The 23,827-nt window shown below is 49.1% G+C and overlaps 9 protein-coding genes across 9 annotated transcripts; 3 read left to right on the top strand and 6 right to left on the bottom strand.

The window, feature by feature from the left end:
- Positions 1-18: 18 nt before the first annotated feature.
- On the bottom strand, positions 19-1,282 carry L228DRAFT_279440 (D-aminoacid aminotransferase-like PLP-dependent enzyme). The gene is made up of 3 exons (XM_018335685.1): positions 1,066-1,282; positions 898-1,002; positions 19-837 (listed from the first exon to the last, which is right to left on the bottom strand). The coding sequence occupies exons 1-3, from the start codon at positions 1,180-1,182 to the stop codon at positions 28-30; spliced, it is 1,032 nt and encodes a 343-aa protein (XP_018191758.1). The 5' UTR covers positions 1,183-1,282; the 3' UTR covers positions 19-27.
- A 289-nt stretch (positions 1,283-1,571) lies between these two features.
- Positions 1,572-4,188, top strand: L228DRAFT_254780 (MFS general substrate transporter). The gene is made up of 5 exons (XM_018333850.1): positions 1,572-2,070; positions 2,204-2,563; positions 2,671-2,733; positions 2,796-3,535; positions 3,606-4,188. The coding sequence occupies exons 1-5, from the start codon at positions 1,888-1,890 to the stop codon at positions 3,763-3,765; spliced, it is 1,506 nt and encodes a 501-aa protein (XP_018191757.1). The 5' UTR covers positions 1,572-1,887; the 3' UTR covers positions 3,766-4,188.
- Positions 4,189-4,278: 90 nt separating this feature from the next.
- Positions 4,279-6,170, bottom strand: L228DRAFT_242634 (hypothetical protein). Its single transcript, XM_018331491.1, has 4 exons — positions 5,683-6,170; positions 5,253-5,567; positions 5,042-5,119; positions 4,279-4,889 (listed from the first exon to the last, which is right to left on the bottom strand). The coding sequence occupies exons 1-4, from the start codon at positions 5,919-5,921 to the stop codon at positions 4,754-4,756; spliced, it is 768 nt and encodes a 255-aa protein (XP_018191756.1). The 5' UTR covers positions 5,922-6,170; the 3' UTR covers positions 4,279-4,753.
- Positions 6,171-6,817: 647 nt separating this feature from the next.
- On the top strand, positions 6,818-8,262 carry L228DRAFT_242633 (hypothetical protein). The gene is made up of 2 exons (XM_018331490.1): positions 6,818-7,542; positions 7,608-8,262. Exons 1-2 carry the CDS (start codon positions 7,038-7,040, stop codon positions 7,922-7,924), a joined length of 822 nt encoding a protein of 273 aa, XP_018191755.1. The 5' UTR covers positions 6,818-7,037; the 3' UTR covers positions 7,925-8,262.
- A 2-nt stretch (positions 8,263-8,264) lies between these two features.
- L228DRAFT_251954 (CS-domain-containing protein) lies at positions 8,265-9,172 on the bottom strand (the record flags this gene model as incomplete). The annotated part of the gene is made up of 3 exons (XM_018333660.1): positions 8,265-8,296; positions 8,475-8,793; positions 8,963-9,172. The coding sequence occupies 3 exons, from the start codon at positions 9,170-9,172 to the stop codon at positions 8,265-8,267; spliced, it is 561 nt and encodes a 186-aa protein (XP_018191754.1).
- Positions 9,173-9,719: 547 nt separating this feature from the next.
- Positions 9,720-11,782, bottom strand: L228DRAFT_242631 (mitochondria protoheme IX farnesyltransferase). Its single transcript, XM_018331489.1, has one exon. It carries the CDS (start codon positions 11,634-11,636, stop codon positions 10,038-10,040), a length of 1,599 nt encoding a protein of 532 aa, XP_018191753.1. The 5' UTR covers positions 11,637-11,782; the 3' UTR covers positions 9,720-10,037.
- Positions 11,783-11,847: 65 nt separating this feature from the next.
- On the bottom strand, positions 11,848-16,168 carry L228DRAFT_242630 (26S proteasome regulatory subunit Rpn2). The gene is made up of 5 exons (XM_018331488.1): positions 15,819-16,168; positions 15,505-15,674; positions 14,880-15,433; positions 12,532-14,805; positions 11,848-12,456 (listed from the first exon to the last, which is right to left on the bottom strand). Exons 1-5 carry the CDS (start codon positions 15,956-15,958, stop codon positions 12,169-12,171), a joined length of 3,426 nt encoding a protein of 1,141 aa, XP_018191752.1. The 5' UTR covers positions 15,959-16,168; the 3' UTR covers positions 11,848-12,168.
- Positions 16,169-20,751: 4,583 nt separating this feature from the next.
- On the top strand, positions 20,752-22,172 carry L228DRAFT_242628 (hypothetical protein). Its single transcript, XM_018331487.1, has 2 exons — positions 20,752-21,050; positions 21,146-22,172. Exons 1-2 carry the CDS (start codon positions 20,926-20,928, stop codon positions 21,933-21,935), a joined length of 915 nt encoding a protein of 304 aa, XP_018191751.1. The 5' UTR covers positions 20,752-20,925; the 3' UTR covers positions 21,936-22,172.
- L228DRAFT_242627 (hypothetical protein) lies at positions 22,023-23,332 on the bottom strand. Its single transcript, XM_018331486.1, has one exon. The coding sequence runs from the start codon at positions 23,226-23,228 to the stop codon at positions 22,317-22,319; it is 912 nt and encodes a 303-aa protein (XP_018191750.1). The 5' UTR covers positions 23,229-23,332; the 3' UTR covers positions 22,023-22,316.
- Positions 23,333-23,827: the final 495 nt, after the last annotated feature.

Below are 23,827 nucleotides of genomic sequence, written 5' to 3'. Positions count from 1 at the left end.
ATGAATTCTCAGAAACAATGACATTGCTCATTGTAGCTCTTTGCGAATTTCCTCTCTTGAACGACCGACATCCCATTTGACAAGCTCCGAATAGAGCTGTTGCAACTTGGTTGTGATAGGGCCTTGTTTCCCTTCGCCTATTATGCGTCCGTCAACCTCGAGTGCAGGAATGTGGCTTGGAAAGGTACCGGTACAGAATACCTCATCAGCGCCATAAGTCTCGGTCAAAGTAAAGTCAGTTTCGACAATGGGGATATTGTTCGCGCGACACAGGGATATGGTCTTTGCTCTGGTTATGCCTTGCATCTGATACGCTCGTGTTGGCGACCACACCTCTCCGTCTCGTACAATGAAGAGATTGACCGAGTTGCAGGTCTTGACAAATCCATGAGGATCGAGCATCAATGCTTCGTCTGCGCCCACCACGTTTGCACCAATACAGGCTTGGATGTCTGTTGCCTTTGAAATGTGGTTCCACATCTCATCTTTGACATCAGGCGGGCCCCGCCGGATGTGCGATGTTATCAGCCGCAGGCCGCGGGCCTTTGACGCCGGGTCTGCTTTCTTGTATTCGGGGATGATGACGATCAGGGGAAGACCGATGTTTACTGAAGGATTTTGGTATGGAGTGGATTTTAAGCCTCGACTTACGACAAGTCGAATATGAACGTCTTTACTATCTTGCATGCCGTTTGCATCGATGGTGTCATGGATGAGGTCGAGCAGCCCGGCTTTGGAGATTCCAAGGTCCATATACATTGCTTTTGCGCTTTGAAAGAGGCGATTAATGTGCTCCCGTGCAAATTGAATGCGACCGTTGTAGGAGCGGATTCCTTCCTGCAGGTTGCACGAGTCAATTTAAAACCCTATAGGAAATTATACTAAAATCAATCTTACCCATATGCCATCACCGACAAGAAAATTCGAGTCGAAGACGGAAATCTTTGCCTCTTGACGGGGGAAAAGAGCAAATTCCCCTGTGACGCCGTCCCGCATGCCAATCTACACATGGTCAGCAAATGATACGCGATTTATTGTTCATCCGTCCCAATGGAGAGGGAGTACCAGAATGTTCGCGTTCTTTTCATTAGGTACCACGGCATGTGTATTGCCATGATTGTTCCCAGTCGCATGCTCTTTGGCCTGGGGAGTATTGTCGTGATTGGACTGAGATGCAACCATGATAAATATTAATATTTCACAGAGCGAATTTTTTACTTTTTGGGAGAAAGAAGATAAGGAGAATGCAAGGAAACTTTTGGAAATTGAACGTTATCGGTCAAAGCGGAAGGAGACGTCCATGGCTTATTTATTCTACAGGGGTGCATGAGACCCTGATACTGCTTTTTTTTTAGGCTACGCCTATCTCCAAGAGTTTATCTGTGTGATGAAGCAAAACTCCGAGCTGACGTGTGGGGGAGCTCGGACGAGGCCGAGTCGCGAGTTGAGTTTCGAGGGTCGACCACATGTTCCTATAGAGTAAGTGACCCAAACTCTTGGGGCTGACCATGTGGGAATTCCACCCATAAGTGTTATAGTTTCCGACATCACCCCTCACTAGTTCGGACTACACCTATCGCCTGCCCTATCGGTTCATCACGCAAGATCGATGGAGAATGCGCAATGGTGATGCAAAAGATTGTCACCATCATAGATTGAAAATTCGCATTGCGCCGTCTTTTTTTTTTTTAATAATTAGCAGCATGGAGACCGCCATCATTTTCATCAATAGGGCACCGGAGCTGCCAGTAATATCACCGACCGGCGTTACCTTTCTGATTCAAATGATACCTTCATTCACTCGTTACTGTTCAAAGTGTTCTTGATTATCATCCATCTCAATTGACCGTTGCGGGCACTAGCCTCCGAGAAAAAGAAAAAAAAAATATGTCTGAAGACCACAAAGGCCCTATTTCTGATCCGGTTTCTGAGGCAGAAATAGCACCTGGCCTAGTACCTGCAAATGTGGATGAAATTTCGAGGAAACTTCGTCGAAAAGTGCTTCTGAAGATTGATCTTGTGATATTGCCAATACTTTTTATCGCTCAATTTCTTTCGTTCTTGGACAAGGTATTTCCACTCTATTTCTTTACTACATTTGCAAGAGAGGACGAATCTTTTTGCTTCATTTCTTGACAAACGAGAAGAAAAGGAAGAGTGAAAAAGAAATTCAGTGATGCATTGGCTAACTTCACCGGTTTAGAATGGATTGGCGTACGCTGCGATTTACGGAATGCAGAAAGATGCTCACTTGGTAGGGCAAGAGTACAGCTGGCTTGGTTCTATCTTCTATTTTGGATACCTTGCCATGGAGTTTCCGACCATGTGGCTTCTCACCAAGGTCCCAATTGGCAAATACATTGGCGTGAGCATTATTGGCTTCGGATTGGTTCTTTGCTGCATGACAGGCGCCAAAAGTTTTGCCGGTCTTGCGGCAGCGCGGTTTGTCCTGGGCATGTTCGAAGCAGGCTTGCTCCCCTCATTTATAATCCTCAACTCGGTCTGGTACCGCCGGGAGGAACAACCTTTGCGCACTGCAATTTGGTGGAATACTTTTGCTGGGGTAAGCGTTTTGTGTCCACCTCTCCCGCTCCTTTTTTAGGCTTCTCCCGTATCTCCGTTTCTAAGAAGCTAGACAAGGATAACAGCTTCTAACTATTAAAATTCCAGATATTCGGTGGTATTCTAAGCTACGCCATAGGCCATATTGTCGGTCCCCTGTCAACATGGAAAGTACGTGACAAATCTTCCAGTGGTTGTTATCATGAGCGACAGAGGCTTATCCATACCAACAGTACATTTTCATCATCTACGGCGCCATCTCAATGTTTCTCGGAATCGTCACGCTTTTCGTTCTGCCTGACAGTGCGCAAAACGCCTGGTTCCTCACCGCGGAAGAAAAGCAAGTTGCCTTCTCGCGCACCGCCGCCAACCAGACCGGAGTCAACACGCACCGATCGTTCAAATTATCGCAGGTCCTTGAAGCCCTTGCGGATCCCAAGTACTGGGTCATGGTGATATTTGCCATTGCGCAAGCCCTTACCAACGCCGGTGTGACCAACTTTAACCCCCTCATCATCTCGGGATACGGCTTCTCCACGTCGAAAACTGCCCTCATGGCTAGCCCACAGGCCGCAGTCGCTTTTATCGCCCAGGTGTCGTGCACCGTGCTCACCTTTTTTGTCCCTAATATCCGCTGCCTCTTGTGGGTCTTGTCCTGTCTCCCGGCCCTTGCGGGTGCTATTATGATTCGTCTTCTCGATCCAACTCTGCACCGAGACGCTTCTCTTACGGGCGTCTACTTGATGGGCTTCTATAATCCGTCTTGGATCCTCATGCTCAGTCTCCAGTCGTCAAACACGGCCGGCATGACCAAGAAGAGTTTCGTCTCTGGTTCGGTCGCTGTCTGTTATGCCATTGGCAATATCATTGGTCCCCAGTTTTTCCGTGCATCACAGAAACCCCATTACCAGCTCGGCATTGGTGCCATGCTCTGCGCCTTTTGCATCATGGCTGGCATGGGTATTTTGTACTGGTATGCCCGCCCGCCGTCCCTCTGTATTTGCTCTGAAGAAATGCAGTTAACTAACACCAATGTCCGATAGGATCATTTGCGTCTACCAAAACTCTGTCAAGAACCGCGCTGCTTCTGCTTCTGCTGGGTCTTCCCCCGAAACCCAAAAGGACGACCTCGCACATGTTCAAGAAACTGAAGTCCAGGATCTGACTGATGTGCAGAATCCTACATTTAGATATACCTATTAGTTTTTTTTCTCACTTTCTCTTTCTATCCTTTTTCTCCTTCTCCTTCTCTTTCGCTTTCTCCTTTTCTTCCCCCTTGCCTTTTTCTCTGAATCATTCTCGTTTTCTACCTCCCACCCCTTTCTCCGTCCCTCCCACTCGCTCCTACAACAAAATTCTGACAGGAAGGTAGGGCTCAAATATCCTCCTGATATCTCCCCCATTTTATTCGTCTGTACATAGTTCTCTTCTTCCCCCCCCTCGGTTTCTATCTTTTATACTATGTTTCTCTTTTTATATACATATACCACATGAAGCGAAGCTAGTTTGGAAAAGATCGTTGTAACATTGGAACATTTGAAAATTCCAGCTCTACTAGAGAAGAGCATCAAGCCAGTTTATACAAAGGCATATCTTATAGAATATATATGTCATGGCGGCGTGGTCATGCATGGTCATTTTTGGCTTTAGTTTTCCATTTTCTTCTCTTTTTTCTTCTTTTTTTTTTTTTTTTTTATTTTTTTTTATCAATATTAAATCGGTTCGTTTAAGATTCCATTTCCCACTCTCGTCTAATTTGCATTTCCATGAAGAATATACAGCGCTATGATATCTGGTGAGGGAAAAAAAATGAATTTCCTAGAATCTCATACCGTCGTGCGTGCGATATAATATTAGTCGAACACCGAGCACCGAGCACCGAAAAGCATAGAGAAAGAGGGATTGCGGAGTGAGAAAGAAAAAGGAAAGGGAAGAGAATTGGGGGGGTCCCGGAATAGTCGTCCGACCCGTCCCTTCTATTACATTGATAAGAAAAAAAAAACAGGAAAGAACAGAGAGACAGAGAGAGAGAACCAAAATCTAGCACAGCTCCAAATGATGACATGTGTTCCTGGATGTATAGATTGATGGCATAAAGTTTCGTTAATAACTCCGTGGACTCCGTCCGGTGGTGAACATTTTCCCTGCCAATTGTTCCCTTGTCCCATCCGCCAGTATCAGTCGTGATGTTTCATAGTTTCCATGTAGACATATCATGAAGATCTCCATCTGAGCACTCTGCCAGGTTCCACTCGATATAGTCAATGTCCTGCCATTTCCCCAGTCTCTTCGATGGCCGGTAAAATATCTCAAAGTCCACTAGGTAGCTAGTACAGAACCCCCAAAAATAAGGTCAGTGATAGTGCGACAGACAACATAGGACAATTACAAGAATGCCCAAAGCTGCTAGTTTTCGGAATCACAAAAACTCTTCTTGCGCAGCTCTGCAGAGATAAGAGAATGAGAAAGGGAACCTCACCATTTCTGGAGTTCGCGGTCCCAAACAAGGTTCCGAATGGCGCAATCCCCGTGCACAACCCCACAGGCAACGCATTCCCTAGATTGACAGGTTGTTTGTCAGCAGCGGTGTTTCTCTCTTTCGCAATGAAAGGTGACAAACCACCCATGTCGGATTGGATTGTAATTTAAGTGTTAGGAAAAGAGTGTGTCAATCAAAGAGAGCTACATACAGATAGGCCTTTTTGAACGCCGCTCGCAGCTCGTCGCGCTCCTCACGATCCATTTTGCATCCCCAATAATAAGGTTCAGGATTTACCCCCCGAAGCCGTTCCATCAAGATACAAAGCATGTATCCGCCAGGAACCCACATGTGGGCATCTTGCTCCTCCCTTTTCCAGCCCAGCAAGGCCGGCGATGAAGAACAGTTGTTGTGTTTGAGAATCGACAGCGCTTCAAGTTCCCTTTTCGCAAAGAAGGTCCAATCAGACTTGGCTTGTTTGGCTCGTGTGTGAGGCGGTTCGTTTACGGTACCGATCCAAGGGATCCTAATGTAATGTCATGGTTCAGAAGCTGCTTTCAACGTGGAAAAAGAGAAGAAAAAAAAGGAACTGATTGGGAAGGGAACAATAATAATAATAATAATAATTAGGTAGTACGTACTGCAACCGGATTTTCACAATGGCTTCTTGCGGAACCTGCCCCGCCACCCTTGAACAGACAAAGACGGCCTGAGCTTCACAGTCTAGACCCGACTTAACATCGTCCTCAGACGCAAAACGTTCATGCTCTCTCAGCTTCTGCTCAAGCCTCCAGGTCGAGGGAAACGGCTCAGTAAAGGTAATCTCTCGTCCGATGAACTCGACCTCATCGAACCAAGTAATGTAAGAGCGAACACGCATGTTGGAGGAGCCAAGCAAAAGCGATTTTCCAACTTGTTTTTTACGTGTAAGAAGGATTGGGGAGTCGCTGCGATGCGGAGAGAATGAAAGGAAGAGTCCGATTTATAGCTGTGCGAGGGCGAAGTTGATGCATGGCCCCCCAAAATCCCAATACATTACCTCATATGCCTAGGTATTTCACCAAAAATCAAAAAGATAAATTTAATTCGCAAAGCCAAAGGAAGAGAATTTCATCCTTTCATCATTCCGTGGACACTTTGCCCTTGTAAAGTGTTGGCAGTATAGCCAATCCAGTCACATGAATGGACCGACTTGCTTGGCTTTTGGTGTCGTCTAGTTATGTGAAGGCACTACGTAGTAGGAAGTACTTGTCCTGTTGTAAGGGTCTACTCGTATACATGCTGGGCGCTTAAAGGGTCTGGAACAAGCCATGTTCGGTCGGTTCTGGTCTAATCCGTAGAGCCAGCCGCCGTGCGAGGGTGACACTTCCATAAACAGAAGGTACTACCTATGACATAATCTCCAAGCAAGTAAGTTAACAACATAATAGTCCTTGTTACTTCATTCAATATATTTACTATAGTTCATTTTCATAAGATTCTATTTTAATTATTATTATTATTATTACTATGCCTTCTTATTGATAAACTATAAATAATTAGAACTAGAGTATAAAATAAAGCAGCTTCTTTCCAAAAGAATATTCTACTCTATTCTTAGACCTATGCCTGTACTCTATACTAACATGAATACCTAGTATTTTGCTAGAGTTATCTGCTAAGCACATGTACCTACCAAAAGATAATTGAAACACTTCTTTGTAGTTGCTAAAACATCCATCTTAACTGTGTATATTTTTTTGCTTTTTTAAACTTTCAGAACCTTGAAAGAAGACACCAAGAGTTGATATACTGAATAAACTCAACATTAGAAAGACTCATGTTGGGGGAGGAACGATAGAAGTTCCTGCTGTTTGCAACATTTTTCATTGTCAGCCCAGCCCAACATTTCGCCGTCTCGGACAAATCCCTGGCCTCTCATACAGACGTTGAGCCAGGATTCCATTTTGTGGCAGAACCCGCCCCCACCTTTTCCCTGAAAAACTATCATCAAAGCATGGTGACTCCACTGAGAGCGCAGGACTTTATTTCTTCCCGACTTCCAGACCTTCTTACGGGTTCGTCCCAGACGACCTCTCTCTCCACTCATGACTTAGAATTCAAGGCCACATTGGTGCACTGGACGGCCTTCGAAAATGAAGTCCGAAGCACGTTTCGTTCAACACCATGGAGCGCGGAAATTTTAGGTTATGCAGCACAAAACCGGCAGAGCAGCCTTGATCGCGAGCAAATCATATGCGGAGACGAAAGCAGTATTGTGGGTCGATTCAATCAACATGTCGGCCAGGTGATGGGCTCCGTCTTCCGGACCTTGGATATCAGCCTTTGGTTTGGCGATTACAGGGCTAGCCCAGACGTCAGTATGGGCGGCGATACTCCAGATATCGTCGTGATGGATGGCGACGGGCTCCTCAAGCTCGTCGGCGAAGCAAAAACTCCCTGGAGGCACAATATTGCTAGTACTATGCTTCAACCGCAAGAAAGACTCAGGCGATATCTTGGTGAGTCGAATCATACAGATCGGTCCGTAATCTGGAAAAAAGCGAGGCTAATACCGTGTCTCTAGGCCAGATATCCCGGTACATGTATATCGCAAAAATAAAATTCGGCTTTCTCACCACCTACAATCAAACAATATTTTTCAAGCAGGAGCCGGATCCGAGAAAAAGAGGCCGATGGGTGCTCTGGCACTCAAATACAATTTGGCATCACACCCCTTCGCAACAGATCGGTGACCCCGTGCCAGGAGACTACCGGGAGAAGGTCTCGGTCCGCGAATGCTTTTTGTTCCTCGCAAAGAAGATTGCATCTGGTGACTTTTCTGCGCTGAAACACCATGCCGCTCTCCGATTGGGCTGGCCGGCCGGGCGATCGAATCTATGATGACGACGACTGGATTTCTCCGTCGGACGATTCAGACAGTCAGAAAGACGCGGATTAAAGAAGGAAAGAGACGGGCAATTCCAAAATATCAGACGATTGATCGAGCCATGAATAGTGATACTGTTCCTGCACATTCTGGCTGAATTTCATTTTCGAATACATAAATTGGTATCTGTTTGTTGCAACCTTTTTTTAGCCTTCTTTGAATTCCTTTTTTTCGTACTGCATTTTTAGAGCACCTGTAGCGCAGAGTGGGCTTTGCTTAAATACTGTTTGAATTTTTATAATAACGCATGCTTGCTAATAGTCCGCCGTCCTCAATTTTCGGTTCATATTCAATTTAACTGATCTTTGCATTGGTGAAGTCCATTTCTGAAGTTATAAAGCCAGGTCGTCAGCAAAGTGCAAGTATAAGGCCAGCCAAAACAGCCAGTAAGAGAAAGAGAGGGCCGAGGAGGGATACAAAACAGTAACGCAAAGGACATGAAAACATTACAGAAATAACCATTGGATAGATAACGAGAATGTGTATAATACGTGCAGGACTCACCAGGGTGTTGCGCTTGAAACTGCTTCAAAATATCCATCTTCTTCTGTTCGTCACTCGTAGGCAGACCCATTTCCTTTTGACGCTGATCAAACATCATCTTCTCAACCATGCTGCGCGTCTCTGAGTCCAGATCGCCGAGCTTGCTGTTCTCGGGGGTAATCTTGGACACGTCGATCTTGGGAGCAGACGTCACGACATGTGCCCACCATTCCATCTTGTTGACCTTGTCGAGGTGAATGGAGAGCTCCTTGCTGCCATCGCCAAGCGTTTCGAGCGTCCAGGTTGATTCGTCGACGTGAATTGGTTTGGGGAAGTCGCCCTGTAAGTTAATGTGGTGAGTATGGAGTTGAACTGAACATTTTGTGCATACTTTATGTTACTTGCGATATGCAATGAGAGGCAACCAAGAATAATCATCTCGCATGGCCCCAAACCAATATCGGGTATCAAGAATATGACTACCATCCAAAAACACGAGTTCACCTTACCTCCAAAACAGGATCCTGTCCTTTGACGCCCGCCTTGATACTCGTCTTTGTAATAACGACGTTCAAGTCTCTTCCCTTCAAGTTCCCAGGCACAGAAATAGTCACGTCGACATCGCCAATGTTTTGCGTCCATTTGTAGGGCAGGGCCGCTTGCTCAGCAGCTTCCTTGGCTTTCTGAGCCGCGTCATTCGTATCTTGAGATGAAGACATTCTGATTTATATCTAGTTTGATAGGTGGCTCTCTCGAATCAAGAAACCAAGGGCGTATTGATGCGACAGTGACGATAACTAGGTCAACTCGTGGAAGGAGCTCAAATGGTGTCGGGTGTTTGGTCAAGGACAGAGTGGGGGTTTTCTGTCACTTCGTTAGCAGACAATACACTAATAGAGTAAAAATGCTGAACCACAGAAAATCCTTGGGCTTTTCGTACCTTGCGTGTCAATGTTGGAAGAGGATAGCAAAAAATGAGGGAGCAAGAATAAGATTCGCTCGTTCACATAAGGCGGCGATGGCGGGGAGAGTAGAGCTAAAGAGGGACGAGGGTGGCAGAATTGTCTCAGGGCTCTAGCCGAGGTGAAGGCGGTGAGCACAAGTTACAGTGGGGAAGTTTCACTGCAAGCAACAATGGTAAAGTCATCCTTATTGAGAAACTGTATCTCACGCCGTTGGCTAATAATCAAAAAAAGTTGATAAAAGCAATGCTGGCTGAAAATTAGCATTGTTGTATCATTGATACGTATACCAAAAGCAGAATCTGAGCTGTTGAAACCAGTTCCAGGTTTATGATTTTACCTATTAAACAGAAGGCGAAAAGGAGCCGAAAAAGAAAATAGCTATATACAATTGATATATGTCTGCCACGTATATGCCCGTGCTATATCCAAGCAGAATCCAGACCAATGAGACATTAGTCTAGGGTTGAGGGTTGCATATCAAATCCATCCCACGAGTTTTGCTGGAAAAAGACGGTGGCAATGGAAGCTGGAGTGGAGTTGCATGGCTTTGTATTCGCTGCGCCGGCTATTGCCACAATATTAACAAGAATGCTGAGTTGCTCGGCCCTCCAAAAATTCATTATTCTACGCTGGCGACGATCTCCTCGGCTTCTGTCGAGTCCGTGTCCCAGTCATCGTCGAGCTCTTCATCCGGAGTACCTGTGACACTCTTCCATACCCGTTCCCAAAGTCCCTTCTTATGCGCCATGGCCAGGACCATAAGTACGGGAAGATGCCAAACGCTAGCCCAGAAGAGAGCCCGTGCAGAGCCCTTGTACCCTTCGAGCCTCCAGAATCGCCATGCTTCGCGTACCAACCAGGCGTTGATTAAGCTGCTAGTGAATAAGAACCCCTTGTCTGTAACACCGACATACCAGAGCCCGTAGCAAATGGGGAAAAACAGCAGCGAGTACCGCAACGCCACTCGGCCGTTCATGCGCGGGTTTACAAACGCCAGCATACGATATCCTGCAAATTTGTACTCCTCTCGGATCGTCCAGCTGAGGGCGTTGAAGTGCGGGAACTGCCAAGTGAAGAGCAATGCCGCAAGGAGCCAACCTCCTGCACTACCTTGGCCAAAGAGCAACTCCTTCCAGTCGCCGTTGCCAGAGGCGCTCTCCCCCGCTGCAGCAACCCAGCCCATCAAAGGGGGAATGCCGCCGACAATGGCTCCTACCCAGGTATTTATTACCGAGATCCGCTTCATCGGCGTATAGAGGCCGGCGTAGATGAAAATATTGAGGCCGCTAAGGAACGCGACGGTAGGGTTGACACCATAATATAACGAGCCCACACCGACAACCCCACTCAGTACAGCAAAAATTAAGGCTCCACGGGGCCGAATCAGGTTACGGACCAGCGGCCGATTTCGCGTGCGGCTCATCTTGGCGTCGTGCTCGGGCTCCATGAGCATGTTGAATGCATTGGCGCTTGCGCAGGACAGTGCAGTGCCAGCCGTCAAGAAGAGAAGAGTAAGGGTTGATAATGATGGGGATGAAGTCGTTGCTGGTGAAAGCAAGGCCGGTACCGGGTAGAGGCTGTATGCGGTCGCTGTAGTAAGAACAATCATAAAAGACAGTCGGGGTTTCGAAAGTGCCAGGTACGTTGTGAACCGACGCCGAAAAGAATGGACAGGGAGTGTTGATGAGAGAGTCGAGAGGCGTGCTGATGCATCGAGAGGCATGGCAGTGTCGCTGTCCTCTGTCGACGCATTCTTTTCTGCTTCAGATTGCCTTTGCCGCTTGCGCCGTCGGTGAGGGAGCTCTTCCGAAGTGTTGTGAGCTTTAGAGTTGACGTCCGCTGCAGCCTCTGCAGATGCTTGTGCTTGTTGGTTATTTATTATTGGTGAAGATGCTCCGCCCTCTGTCGTCTTCGAGCGGAATTGACCTTGCGCGGCAACCCCAACGGTAGCGGTTCCGATCTTGTCGGGAAAGCCATTGGACAAGAAATATCCTCTTCGCAAAGGTCTCGTAGGGGCGGTGGCTTCAGCAGACCTGAACGAAATAGCACGCGAAGTGAAGAAGCTGGAATATCGAGGTTGTAGGGCGGAGAATGAGCGGGTGCTTAATCGCGAAGAGGGACGAGTTGTGTTTAAGTTGAACAGGCATTTGGAGCAGACAGAGCCGGAATTGAGAGAGTTCAGCACCAATTGGTGATGCCTGGCCGGCCGAAGGATCATCCTTATCCTTGAGGGCCCTGGGTTGCCTGCGAACTCGACCAAGTTCGGCAGCCCATGGGAGAGTCAAAAGAGCGCAGAGCTGAATGGAAACTGGATGGCAGTATTTTGGAGCGAAAGCCGATCAAGAGACGTCGGGACGGAAGACGACGCAACCATACATTTACGGACGCCGAGGCGAACCAACTACGTGACCTCGATTCCATCTCCTGCAATCCCGACTCCTCCAATCATCCACCAGTTAAATCCAATTTTCATTCTGGGCACAATTCCGAGTTCCCGAGGGAGGAATTAATACAAAAAGTCTGAAAATGTAATAGATGATGAAAATTATCTCTTCCTAGATAGTATACAGTGCCGAGAAATCTACAATGTTCCGTGCGAATGAATCTATGCTCGCGACGCTGCCGCAGAAACACAACCAACTGCTGCCATAGCTAGTCACGAGACAGTTCTGTACGTAGCTCGTGACGAAGTTGAAGTAGAAGAAGAACGATAAAAAAAAGGGGAAAGATGAAATCAAATGATACAATGTCTACTCCATTTCCTCGTCAGTGTGGTAGTCGAATTCTCTAGGGCATTCAGCTTCTTCGCCGCCCTCTTCATCTTCGTCCACCGCCGTGAGTACGCCAGCAGCTTGAGCAGCGCCGCCAGGGGTTTCCAGCTGTCGATTCCGCTCGCTGTAAGCGGCATTGATGCGCTCCTCAAGAGTCTGAGATGGCTCGCTCGGAGCAGGAGCAGCCTGCTTCTTCGATTTGAGCTCAATGAGCGACTTTGGCTCAGAAGGTTCCGTATCAACCAGAAGAAGAACACCGCCAGTAGGCTTTTAAAAAAAAGGTTCGTTAGCAATGGAACAATAAAAAGCCATCAAAGGGAAGCAAAAAGAGTGAGAGCCTACCTTCTTGACGGGCTCATATCTGCTTTCAGGGAAGCTGATGAATTTGACTTGACCGGGAAGAACCCTTGACATGTTCTCCAACTCGTAGCCCACCTTTTCCTTTTCCGTCTTCTTCTTGCTGCTTTCGGCGGCCGGTGTGCCCTCCTTCTCGCCCTCCTTCTTCTCGACATCGGACTTGTCTTCCTTCTTCTTGTCCTCGTCTGTGTCCATCGCATCACCAGGAAGCTGCGATGTGCGAGGTGTTGTGGGGGTCTGATCAATGTCCATACTCTCGCGACGTTGCTGCTTCTCTTTTTTCTGCGCTCTCCGCTTGGCCTGAGCAGTGGTAGACAAGACCGCAGTCTTCACCTTTTCAGGTGCCTCGTCGGTCTTAACTTCTTGCTCAGGAGGGTAGTCGAACATGCTGGGACGAGTAGCACTGTACAGCTTGAAGCTGGGCACTTCAAGTTCCTGGTCCAGGCCAATGATCGCAGTCGGCGTAAAGCTGAGAGAAAGGAAGTGGGTGAGCGGGAACCAGTACCAATATTGCGTGAAGACCGCCATGCCGACAATGGCAGCCATGTTGAGATTGCCAGTCTGAGTCTGCAAGCTGACGGTGCAATTGCGGCCACCGGCATCGATGATACCCAACGCAATAGCGCAGCCAAATTTGGCCATGGCGTCTTCGTGTCGGTCACTGATGACTTTTGACAAGGTTTTGCGGATGGTGGCCACCTTGGGGTTCATGGCCTCGTTTTGCTGAATCATGATCAGAGAGAGCGAGATAAGTGCGCCCTGACGAACAAAGTCGGCAGGATCCTTGAGCATAGGCTCAAGAAGGTCGATGGCTTCTTCGAGGCCGGTACCGGCACAAGAAATACCGAGAGCCATCGCTGCACCATAACGCACGTGTGGATTGTAGGACTCGGAAAGCAGTTCCACCATGCGGGGAACGCTGGTAGGCTTTCGGAAAAGAATGAAACCAAGAGTCATGACAGCGGCTCGACGGACGTCATCACTAACATCGCTAACGGCGACATGCAGCAGCTTGCGGATAGCCTTATTGCTACTGGTACCGCAGTAAGCCATGCCCAGGGTCATAATACCACCATAGCGAAGGGTGGGGTCGGGGTCATCTAGCAAGCCATTGATAAGCTCGTCGGCAGCCTCTTGGCGTCCGTACATGATGAGCGCCATTCCAAGTGCGAGACCACGGACAATCTTCTCGTGCTGGGTGTCGTGAGCATACTGGATCATGCCTTCCAAAGCGGTCATATTTCCGGTTCCCAACATGACCAGACCCATGGCGAGACCGACTGCCTCACCATTCAAAGCCGAATCCTGATACAAAACCGCCTTAAGATCCTCGAAGATTTCCTCTGAACCTGTCGCCATACCTGCCACACCAAGACCAAGCGCACCACCGTGTTGGACTACCTCCTCGCTCGCTTGCTTAAAGTGATGGCGGAGGTAGTCCAAGACGTGCGTGCCATGGTTCGCGTAGATCAAACCGAGGGCAAAGAGAGAACCACCCTGGCTATAAACGGACCCAGTCACCGCAGTGTCTCGCGGAAGATAAGGCTCCAGAAGCTTTTGGCCCTGTCCAAGGTTCCCCTTGTGAATGACACCGAGAGCAGCAGTAGCAGTGAACTTTGACCAATTTACCGCCTTGCCAAGCCACTCCAAATTCTCGCGGAAGAAGGCGTCGCTCGTTGTTCCAGCGTTCATGAATGCATTGGCAAAAGTAACAGCGGTGTGAAAGATGGAGTTCCTTGCTTCCAAGCTGTCCCGGATTTTGTTCAGGATATTCTTGTCCGTATGGTTGCTGCGGTATAAAAATTCCATGTTGAGTTCAATGCTGGCTGTGCCTCGAATGATCTTGCGTATTGAAGCGTAGGCCTTCTTTTGCTCTTCTGTGAGAGACGTATCGGCCTTGCTCTGAGCCGTAGGCGCGTGAGCATCTGCGCGCTCTTGTAGCTCCGAGAGAAGCTGGTCGGTCTCCTGAGCATTCTCGCCATTGTTGGCAGCGTCCTCGCTTGCTGGCGCCTGCGACTCTTCCTCAACACCTGGCAATTCCTCACGAACGCTGGTGAGGAATTCTTGGGTGCCGTTGTCGTAAAGGTCAAATGAGATCTGGTAGGCCACGGCGAGTGACCTAGCGTCGCCCTTTTCAACAAGCTGTCGGAGAATTTGTGATGCCATCGCATGCTCATTCAGGTAGACGACACATTTGGCAATAGAAAAGTAGTCCGGGTTGGGAATGTCGTTGAGAAGTTCCAAGATAAGTTTGAGAATCTATCATGGAAAGATTAGTCGAAAGCGAGCTCGCAAGATTGTGTGGGTAGAAATTGAAAAGGAGGGGTGCGCACCTCATTTCGCAGGTTTCTTTCCTGGACGACATCCATACAGATGTCGAGCACGTACTCCATCAGTTCCTCCCCTCTCCCAGCGACCCCGTTAATTGACGTGCTCTCTTCCTTTTTTTGGTCCTCGCTCGCTCGCAGAATGGTCCGGCGCAAGATGTCCAGATTCCGGGCCTCAATGGCAATGCCAACAACCTGGCGATAGCGGCCGGCCTGGAAGCAGCGTTCAAAAAGCTGCTCGATGACATGTTGCAAGTTCTTCTGAATGGTTCTTTGCAGGGCGAGCGGGGCAGGATGGGCGCCAGCGACGCCAGCGTTCCCACCGCCGGGAAGCGACGGATCAAATGTTGGTGTAACTGCTTGACGAGAAAGGAGGGATTTTGAGGGGAGCGAGGACTGCGAGAACGGCATCGTGGGCGAGGCGACGGAAGCATTTGCTCCGCCAGCTGTGTTTTGGGGGAATGCCGTGGTCAGTTGCAGCGGTGGCTGATTGACGGTGCTCGCAGGCGTTGCAGGGTTGTGCATTGCAGAGAGAGCAATGTAGGTATCGACACATTTTGCTTGATTTGCAGAGTCAGTAAAAGGCTTTGGAGCTGACCAAAAGTCTGGTGGTAAGCTACACATCACGTACAGACTATTGTATCCTCGAATTCGCCCTCGCGGTCCAGGTTGAATAGTTTCCCTGCACCGAGAGCGAATACCATGCTCTCATTGTATTCCTGCAGATGATAATACACCTTGGCGGCCACCAGGGCGGCCAACTCGCGCTCGGGGAAGGACTCATCCTCGTATAGAGCTTCACTGTTGCATAACAATTATTAGTCTGCGCATTGCTCACAAAGCCCAGCTCCAAGAAGTTTGTACGGACACCAAGCGCTTGCATTTCGGATGAAGAATGCCGGCTAGGTGTTGAGATGTACGATGGGTTGTTATCATCACACTTACATTTGTCCCACGGAACCTGCTATCTCAGTCCACAGCAAGTCGATCTCTTCGTCAAGCTTCTTCAGCGCAAAGACACGCAACTCCGGGTCAGGCTCAGAGAGAAAGCCAACCAGGCCGGCGGCAGATGTCAGGCCAACCATCTTGCTCCCACCTTGCTGGATACTAATGGACGGGGGAGAATGGGGCTTGTCTTGGATGCGCAAATCGGATGCAAATTAGCGAAAAGAAATCCGTCGAATAGATTGAGCCAGACGACGGCAGATGGAGTTGATATGAAATGAGATGAAAAGGAGAAGAGGAAAGGGAAGACGACGAACGAAGGGTTGAACGAGTTGTGATGCTTACCAGCTTCGACTGCTGTCTCTCGTTGTCTCTCTCGCTCTCGCTCTCGCCTGCGTCAACCGCCGACACGCCCGATCACGTGAGCGTCATCATCGCAAATGGTCTGAAGTACCTCTACCTCTTCTATCTCAATGATCTCGAGAAGAGTTAAGTATAGAAACGCATCAGCATGCAGCTAAGCCAACAACATCATTCAGCGTAGAAATGACCTGAATTAATGTGTTCCCTGAGGTATAATACAGGGTTGATTTCAGGCAGAAGAAAAGGCTAAATTAGTGTTGTACTTGCAAAATATTCCGCGGTGACATATCTCGAGATTCTTTAACGTGAGCGGCTGGTACTGTGTTCAATTTATGAGCATTCGATACATCATACATGTCTTTGCAACCCAAGCAACACCAGATGCCTTGAAATGAGCCGCTTCAAAGAAGAAGTCAGCGAGTGGAAAGAGAGACAGCCTGTTGTTGCGACTACCTGTGGTCTCGGGGAATTTGTCTGATACGGACAGCAGGAAAGGTGATGAGCTCCACAATACAGCTCGAATACCCATTATGATTATGGTTCACGATCCCCAAATAAACCTTGGCCCTGAATGATCGTCTCGCAAATATTCAGGGTAACACATTCTCAAAATATGGCTTTCTTGAATAACTTAACTGTACACTAATCATTTGGTGTTGAGGGCCAGAATTGTCCCACTATCAGAGCTTATGTGATTATACCGAGAAGAGCTTGTGCTGGTACCGAAATATTACAGCTAAGGACACTCGTCAAAGGACAAAAAGTACTTTTGCCCACGCGAGCCTCTCCAGATGCGTGTGTGTTGGAAAGTGCGGGTCAACCTCCTGAACCGCTGACAGCTGCGCGTGTAGAGGACTTCTTCTCAGCCATCGCAACGTTGATTGAACCTGGGTTGCATTTTTGAATCCGAGGTTATTTCGAGTTCTTCAACTTCGAATGTGCCTGAATCCTCCAGATAGACGTCAATACTCTCTTCACCTGCGTCGGTCTACGACCGCCGCAGTCCTTTGACCATCACAAAGAGAAGTTGCCTTGAAATCGATTCCCGTTGCTCGTATTACTGGTTGCTCAAAATGGATCTTCGTTCCATCATCAACCCGGATGCAGGCAACGCGCCAAAATCACAACCTTCTGCACCGTCGCAGACATCGCCCGTCAAATCGCATGTCAGCTATCCTCCGTCCGCATCGCCCTACCAGGAGCGTTATCTGAACAGACCGCCGCAGCCACCTCCCATCCAGCCGCCATCGCAAAGCGACCTTCGTTCTCCTCCTGTTTCTTCTTCGCATCCTTCTGTCTATTCTCCGTATCAGACACCCTCGTCCGCTCACCCAAGCAGCGCTGGCTATCCATTTCCTCACCCGGGTCAGAGTCCTAATCATGGCGCACCGCCGCAACCGCATCATCCGCGAGAGGGCCAGGCTGCGACGACTCCATCGCACCAACCTGCGCAATACTTTTATGGCCATCCCTCTCCGGCGCCATATACTCCTGGAGGCTCACATCCAAGCGCCGTCCATCCTTCACCCTCTACGCCGGGCTCCGCCCATGGCCATGCGCCCTTGAATATTTCTCGAGAATCTCCCTTAGTACCACCTGGCCCTCACAATGGTCCGATTTACCAGCCGCAGCCGCAGTTGCATTCATCGCAGCCGAACACTCCCCTAGGCCATCCCAACAGTCATCCGCAACGATTATCGTCAAACTCTGTGCAGGAGCAGCATAGCCCGTTCAACGATCAGCGAAGCCGGTCGGGCGGATCCTACGGGCTGCCTTTGCACCATGCTGCTTCCCCTCCGGCACCTCAATCTGGTGGTTTAGTCAGGCCAGATGGATCGCCCCACACCTATGGCCCTATGCAAGTCCCCGTGAGTGAGTCGGACAGATCGAGCAGAGATTTCCACCTTGATCGTGAACGGGAGCGCAGCATCAGTGTGAGCCCCAAAACGGTGCCTTCTTTATCCAGGCATGTGTCGACGGAGATGAGGCATGGAAGTCAAGAGGCGTGGAATGGACAAGTGACTCCAGCGAAGCGGAAACAGACCGATCCGCTCTACCCCAGCCACGAGGAAAGCTTTCACAGGCGCTCTGCGCAGGATGGAAAAGAGCTCATTCCTCCCAATGGTTCGGTCCTGCCACCTGGGCCTGCTCCGTCAATTAGTGATTCCTTTCCTTCAGCCCTCCATGTCAACGGCTCGAGGAGCGTCTCACAGACATCTGCGTCCAAGTCAGATGGACAACGAATGAATACACTTTCGCCCTCGCCTACTTCTGGCCCGCCGCTTCACTCAGATCGTCCGAATTCATTCGGCCAATCTGCATCTGGAAATTCTGCCCCTGCTGCCCACAAGGCCACAAGTCCACCTCCGTCGCTTCACCAACAAAGTCCTTCTTCGCAAGATTCGCCGGGACGTCTGTCTGCGCCAATGGGCACTGCGAGTATCCCACCTCCGGGGCCCCATCGTGAGCAAGACCAGACTTCAAGCTCAGCTGCGTCGCCTCCACAGCCGGTTCGAAAGCGACCGCGATATGATGAGCCGCCCATCTTCGCGCGCAAAGCCAGTAGAAGTACCAGCAGCAGTCCCCTTATGCCGAATCGGCGACAGCCGACCGCATCTGTTAAGCATGAATCTCGCGATCAAAAACCGCCGCTACCGCCCCCACTAGCTCCTTCTCAGATCTCAGCCTCGAACCCACCTAGTGCGCATCCTGATTCCAATGGAACTCATGCTGCACCAGAGAGTGGACCAGTTCCTCCTTTGCCTAGATCGGTCTCGGAGAACGGCCTATTAGGCCCTTGGGAGCCCAGCTTCATGGGTGTTGTCCCTTATGAAGAGGTGACACGAGTTGTGTCCAACTTCCTTTTTGCCGAGGTTGTAGTGAGACAGGATGTTGGAGCCAGCGGTGCTGGTGCTGCCCCTGGCCAAGGAGCACAGTTGGAAGTCGAGGCTAAGCTGGGCCAGCTCATTGACAAACATACAAATCAGAGAGTGCACCTTCCGGTCATGTCCGAATGTATCATTGCACATGACGACCCTAGCATAAGGTTCAATTTTAGAAGTTCTATGACTGAGGCAAGTAACCGTCGCGTGTTCCGATCCTCTAAGCCTTGTTCCCTAACATTGTCTTATAGTCACAACATCGCACGCTTAATGAATACCTCAATAAGGCTGTCGTCAATTCCCAGCCCGGCAAAGACAAATCCCGGATTCCCATGAACTATGTTCATACGTGGGAACGTGATACATTCTATGAATTGTCCTCTTCTGCTCATTCGACGCTTCCACCTTCGATTCGAGCCCAGCTCAACCCACGCCACAAGGTTAAGGTTCGGGTCACCACTGATCAAAAGACGGGCAAAGTTTTGGCGAAGATTGTCAAAGCGAGAGTAGCCGATCTCAACATCTACAGTCCGCGTACTGCCTTTGATTGGCGCGTGAGCGTCAATCTTGAAATGAATTATGAGGGAGATATCGACAGCTTAGTCGAGTGTCGAGAAGGCGGCCGCAGGACGGATCGCAACAAGGATCGCGTCAGTTACAAGCATCTCGCATATCAAATTGACTTGACGCAGGTCACTCCATTCGAGGTGAGCATCTTTCTTAACCTATTCGCGAGTTTTCTTCTAACCTGTTTTCAATCTAGGCTGCTCTGAAGACAGATAAAGAGCATGAATTGGAAGTGGAAGTCTCTGCCGCTGAACTCCGCAAGCACGGACAATTGGCGCGCGACAGCAAGGAGTCGCAATACGAAGATCTGGTTCGTGGATTCGTCGATAATGTTCGCGTTTTGGCGCGCGTGATTGAACCGCGCAATTAGAATAGTTGGAACTGGGATACAAATGTTTTCGGAAATTTGGTATGGTCTGGTAGTTAACGTTTTGGGCACGCGACGACGTAATCGTCCATTATGGCACGATGATGCGTTATTGAATGTCACGTCTCATGCTTTTCCGGGAAGGCGTTTCATCTTTTTGATGACTGGACTCTTCTCTTGCTTTGGTTTTGCCTTCATCTTTCCTCCACCTTTTCCTCCCCGGGTCTAGGGCCATGCGCGTCCGAATCATTGACTCATCATCTTTGATCATGTTGGTCTTCGTATTCTCTTAATCTAAACCAAAATTGTTGTGTGCAATGACAACTGAACGAAGACAAGCCTCGCATGAAGTTCGAATTGGAATGCCTCTTCTTTTGTGCACGCAGTCGCAATCCTGTAGCTTCGCAAGTTTCATAAGCATTTTCCAGGCCCTTTGTCGGGCCACTTTACCCCATAGATCAACATGAACACCATTGCAGACCATTTCGGATCTCATCAGCCTTTTACCCGACGATATTGAGTCGCTCACACGAGGCAATTATTGCTCGGAGTCTACAACTTTTCAATTCCCAATGCTTCACTACCTGTAGAATCTCTGTTATCAGGTTCATTTTTCTATTACACAAGTCGTGATATCAAGTAGATTCTGCAATTCCATTTATGGAATGATTTTGGTGGTCTGTTCGGAGTGTGCTTGTTGACCTTCCGACATCCGTCCACATCTAAACCTCGGATCTTGTATAACAAACTATCACCAAGCTCCGCAGCTCCAAAATTGAAATACAATCGCCATTCCTTGGTCGCAGAAGGGTCACAACCATTTTGACGTCACCTTTCTTCTCTGGTCATTACTCTTATATTTAGCTTTCCTACTCTAATTCCCGAGCTCGACCTTTCCGTCCCTGGAGTCTGATTTACTCACCCCAAGATGACGTCTCTCGATGCGGCAGACCTCAAAGCTTTGGAGCAAACACGCCAACGACTCTTCCAGTTGACAAGCTCACTGGCGTCGCTCCAACAAAGCATTCACATGAGCGATCCGCTGCCGCCTTGGTAAGTGATTTGGAAGCGGTTCCTTTACAGACTTTCCCCATCACAAGTTGATGTTTCTACGACACCCCAACTGACCACAACTCTTACATCTTCAGGAATTCTCTTCAATCCCTAGCAACAATCATATCGCAGCATCTTGCAACACTTTCCGCTCATCTGACTACACACCATGATCTCCTTTCCTCGACCATTGTCTACCCACTGCCTACTTTCCCGGGCCGTACGGAAGAGTCACTACTCGGACAGCTACTACGCAAGAAACTTGAGCCGGCTGTAGAAGATTGGGTCGATCGCGGTCGAGAAATCGCTACAGAGGCGCTTGGAAATGGCAACAATCAGAGCGCCAATGGGCAGACAAGTGGAGACCATGCACAACCATCTGCCACCGTCGGTGGTCTTCCAGATCCCACGAGCAGCGCGTCTTCGTCTCGTCTCACCGAAAAGGAGCTCGACTCGCTATGGGACTGGGCCCGTGTAGCTGCCAATGAAGAGGCTCGCGCTCGCGACTGGGATGCAGACTATACGCGTGAGGAACAGGAAAGTGGCATACAAAATGTAATCACGGGATTGCGCCGCAAACTGCGCGATCCAGACGAGGAGAGCAGTGATGAAGAGGATAATGAGGAAGCAATTGCTGGTGATGAGGACGAGGAGCGAAATATACCCGATGATGAGATGGAGGTTGTTGGTGTGAGGAGAAAATCTGGAGCGGCCGGGTTGGAGTTCCAGTTGAGACGGGAAAGCGAACATCGGGCAGCGATGATGGCGAAGAAACCGTCGCTCCCTATGACAGAAGTCTTCCGGTTCATGCACACTGGTGCGGAGCCGAGAGGAGTTGGGGCAGAACCATTCGGACCACTGGGTATGGCAGGAGTACGGCGATGAGTTTTTCTCTCGAGGGAGTTCGTCATTTCGATTACTTCTCCTCGCCGCCTCTGCCATTGTTTTCTATCACCAGAGCTTGATTTCTATACCCTGCTTAGCTCTATCGAGGTCCTTTATGCATTGGCATGATCGTCTACGCATCACTGCCATATTATTTTTTTTATTTCCAACATCTTCATTTGTTCATTGACGAAGATACATCTTACAAATACCCATTTTACCACAACTACCGTTCTATATTTAATACGCATATACTTTTAGATGGAAAGAAAACCGTGATTCCGTGACCCGCTGCCGCCTAATCCCATGCTGGGTATTGAACTCCAATACAAACAAGCTAGAAAATGGTAGATGAGGAAAAGCCCAAAGTTCAATGCTGAATCACACAGCTCCCGCATCGACCGGCTGCAGCGCATAAAACCTTACAGGAAACAAGCCCCGCGGGAACCCGGACTGGAGCTCAGCCTTGACGAGTCTCAACCCCGCCCTTTCGAAAATGGCACGGAATTTACCATCTGATCTTGTCACACTACTATCCTCTTCGTCATACAGATCCTCCTCTTCCTCATCTTCTATCCATTTAGGCTTCACATTCGGCACCTTCTTCGTACTCGTCGTGTTGTTCTCCTTCACTATTATCCACCCGCCTGGGGCTAGAGCTTGCGCGCATCGTTTCAAGTACGCGACCAGTTGCTCGTCCGTCAGGTGTCCAACGCACCACTGGTTCCAAATGAGATCGTACTTGGGGGCGTCTGTAGTTTTTTGTTTCTTCTTTTGCGGTCCATCGCCATGTTCCTGCGACTCTGGGGCAACGGTCTCAGAGCTCGAGGACCGATGGCACACGGTTGGATCCCAGTCTTCTAGGCCCACATTATATACATTCCCTATCTTCCCTGCCTCGCGTAGTGCTGCAAATGACTTGCCAGACGTGATTTCGGTCGTGAATTTCTCGACAGGCTCGACAACGTCGACGGTCTGCGCGACGTTGCTGAGGAAGCCGTGCGTGATGCGGCCAATGCCGGCGCCGCAATCAACAGCGCGACTAAGAGGCGGGAGACGTTGTTGATTGGGTGAAGGATGTGATGAAGGTATACTTGATGTAGAGGCAGAAGTAGAAGGTCCTGTAGAAGGGAATTGGCGTCGTAGTTTGGTGAGAAAATTGGCGGACCCGACGAGGTCGATGCGGCTGATTTGAGGAAAGCCGCCGAGCATGCCGTTGACGGTGGCAGGGATGGAGTTCCAGTATGCCAGACCGGCGGTGCGGTCAATGTGTGCGTCGGGTGCTTCTGCCATTGCAGCAGTAGAGAAATATACTGTGTATTGAGGGTCTGTCTTTGGGCTTTTTTGTTTGCTTAGTTATTGTTGATACACTGCATGAATTGTGTAATGAGTTTTGGTGTTGATGCGGAATATAATTTCTCCGTGCCGAAGACCCTGAACGGCAACCAAAGGAGGGGCCGGGAGGGGGAGGGGGAGGGGCACCAAGTCTCTACAGCACGATTATGGCATGTTTTGACAAGGAGATTGGCATTGCAAATAATCTCCGAGTATCATGACATGCAGGGGCAACTTGATCTGCAGATACTAAGGTACGTATAATAGAGGTTTCAATGCATGTAGATCCGTCAAAGGCAGAAGCATATAGCATCTCCGAGGATTGGCAGGGCGACGTTAACGGGAATGGATCTGACGGGAAGATATGCAATTCAAGCTTGGAATCATTCGAGCAATGATTATTATTACTATTACATGAAGAGAATATCACTATCGTCGAATCGATACTGATAACTGTCAAGGTATTGGCCATCCAGGGACCCACGTATGAAGATATTCAGACTCTTCTACTGTGTGGGGTAAACAGAAGGGGCGCGGCCAGAGGGCGAATAATGGGG

The sequence above is a fragment of the Xylona heveae genome (assembly GCF_001619985.1).
Source record: "Xylona heveae TC161 unplaced genomic scaffold L228scaffold_1, whole genome shotgun sequence".
In the NCBI taxonomy this organism is placed as follows: domain Eukaryota; kingdom Fungi; phylum Ascomycota; class Xylonomycetes; order Xylonales; family Xylonaceae; genus Xylona; species Xylona heveae.
The sequence above is the reverse complement of the archived record's forward strand: the minus strand, read 5'-3'. Positions and strand labels throughout refer to the sequence as shown.

Excerpts from the sequence above, each read along its gene's own strand:
- L228DRAFT_242631 (XM_018331489.1), bottom strand. The coding sequence starts at position 11,636 with ATGATCCTTCGGCCGGCCAGGCATCACCAATTGGTGCTGAACTCTCTC.
- L228DRAFT_242630 (XM_018331488.1), bottom strand. The coding sequence starts at position 15,958 with ATGGTTGGCCTGACATCTGCCGCCGGCCTGGTTGGCTTTCTCTCTGAG. Across the intron at positions 15,434-15,504 it reads ATTCGAGGATACAATAGTCT|CAAAATGTGTCGATACCTAC; the intron begins GTACGTGATGTG and ends CTGCAAATCAAG. Across the intron at positions 12,457-12,531 it reads GATATGAGCCCGTCAAGAAG|CCTACTGGCGGTGTTCTTCT; the intron begins GTAGGCTCTCAC and ends TTTTTTTAAAAG.
- L228DRAFT_254780 (XM_018333850.1), top strand. The coding sequence starts at position 1,888 with ATGTCTGAAGACCACAAAGGCCCTATTTCTGATCCGGTTTCTGAGGCA. Across the intron at positions 2,071-2,203 it reads TTCTTTCGTTCTTGGACAAG|AATGGATTGGCGTACGCTGC; the intron begins GTATTTCCACTC and ends TCACCGGTTTAG. Across the intron at positions 2,564-2,670 it reads GGTGGAATACTTTTGCTGGG|ATATTCGGTGGTATTCTAAG; the intron begins GTAAGCGTTTTG and ends TTAAAATTCCAG.
- L228DRAFT_242633 (XM_018331490.1), top strand. The coding sequence starts at position 7,038 with ATGGTGACTCCACTGAGAGCGCAGGACTTTATTTCTTCCCGACTTCCA. Across the intron at positions 7,543-7,607 it reads AAGACTCAGGCGATATCTTG|GCCAGATATCCCGGTACATG; the intron begins GTGAGTCGAATC and ends CCGTGTCTCTAG.
- L228DRAFT_279440 (XM_018335685.1), bottom strand. The coding sequence starts at position 1,182 with ATGGTTGCATCTCAGTCCAATCACGACAATACTCCCCAGGCCAAAGAG. Across the intron at positions 1,003-1,065 it reads AAAAGAACGCGAACATTCTG|ATTGGCATGCGGGACGGCGT; the intron begins GTACTCCCTCTC and ends GACCATGTGTAG. Across the intron at positions 838-897 it reads TTGTCGGTGATGGCATATGG|GAAGGAATCCGCTCCTACAA; the intron begins GTAAGATTGATT and ends TGCAACCTGCAG.
- L228DRAFT_242634 (XM_018331491.1), bottom strand. The coding sequence starts at position 5,921 with ATGCGTGTTCGCTCTTACATTACTTGGTTCGATGAGGTCGAGTTCATC. Across the intron at positions 5,568-5,682 it reads ATTGTGAAAATCCGGTTGCA|GATCCCTTGGATCGGTACCG; the intron begins GTACGTACTACC and ends ACATTACATTAG. Across the intron at positions 4,890-5,041 it reads GACCGCGAACTCCAGAAATG|CTACCTAGTGGACTTTGAGA; the intron begins GTGAGGTTCCCT and ends GTTCTGTACTAG.
- L228DRAFT_242628 (XM_018331487.1), top strand. The coding sequence starts at position 20,926 with ATGACGTCTCTCGATGCGGCAGACCTCAAAGCTTTGGAGCAAACACGC. Across the intron at positions 21,051-21,145 it reads AGCGATCCGCTGCCGCCTTG|GAATTCTCTTCAATCCCTAG; the intron begins GTAAGTGATTTG and ends TTACATCTTCAG.
- L228DRAFT_242627 (XM_018331486.1), bottom strand. The coding sequence starts at position 23,228 with ATGGCAGAAGCACCCGACGCACACATTGACCGCACCGCCGGTCTGGCA.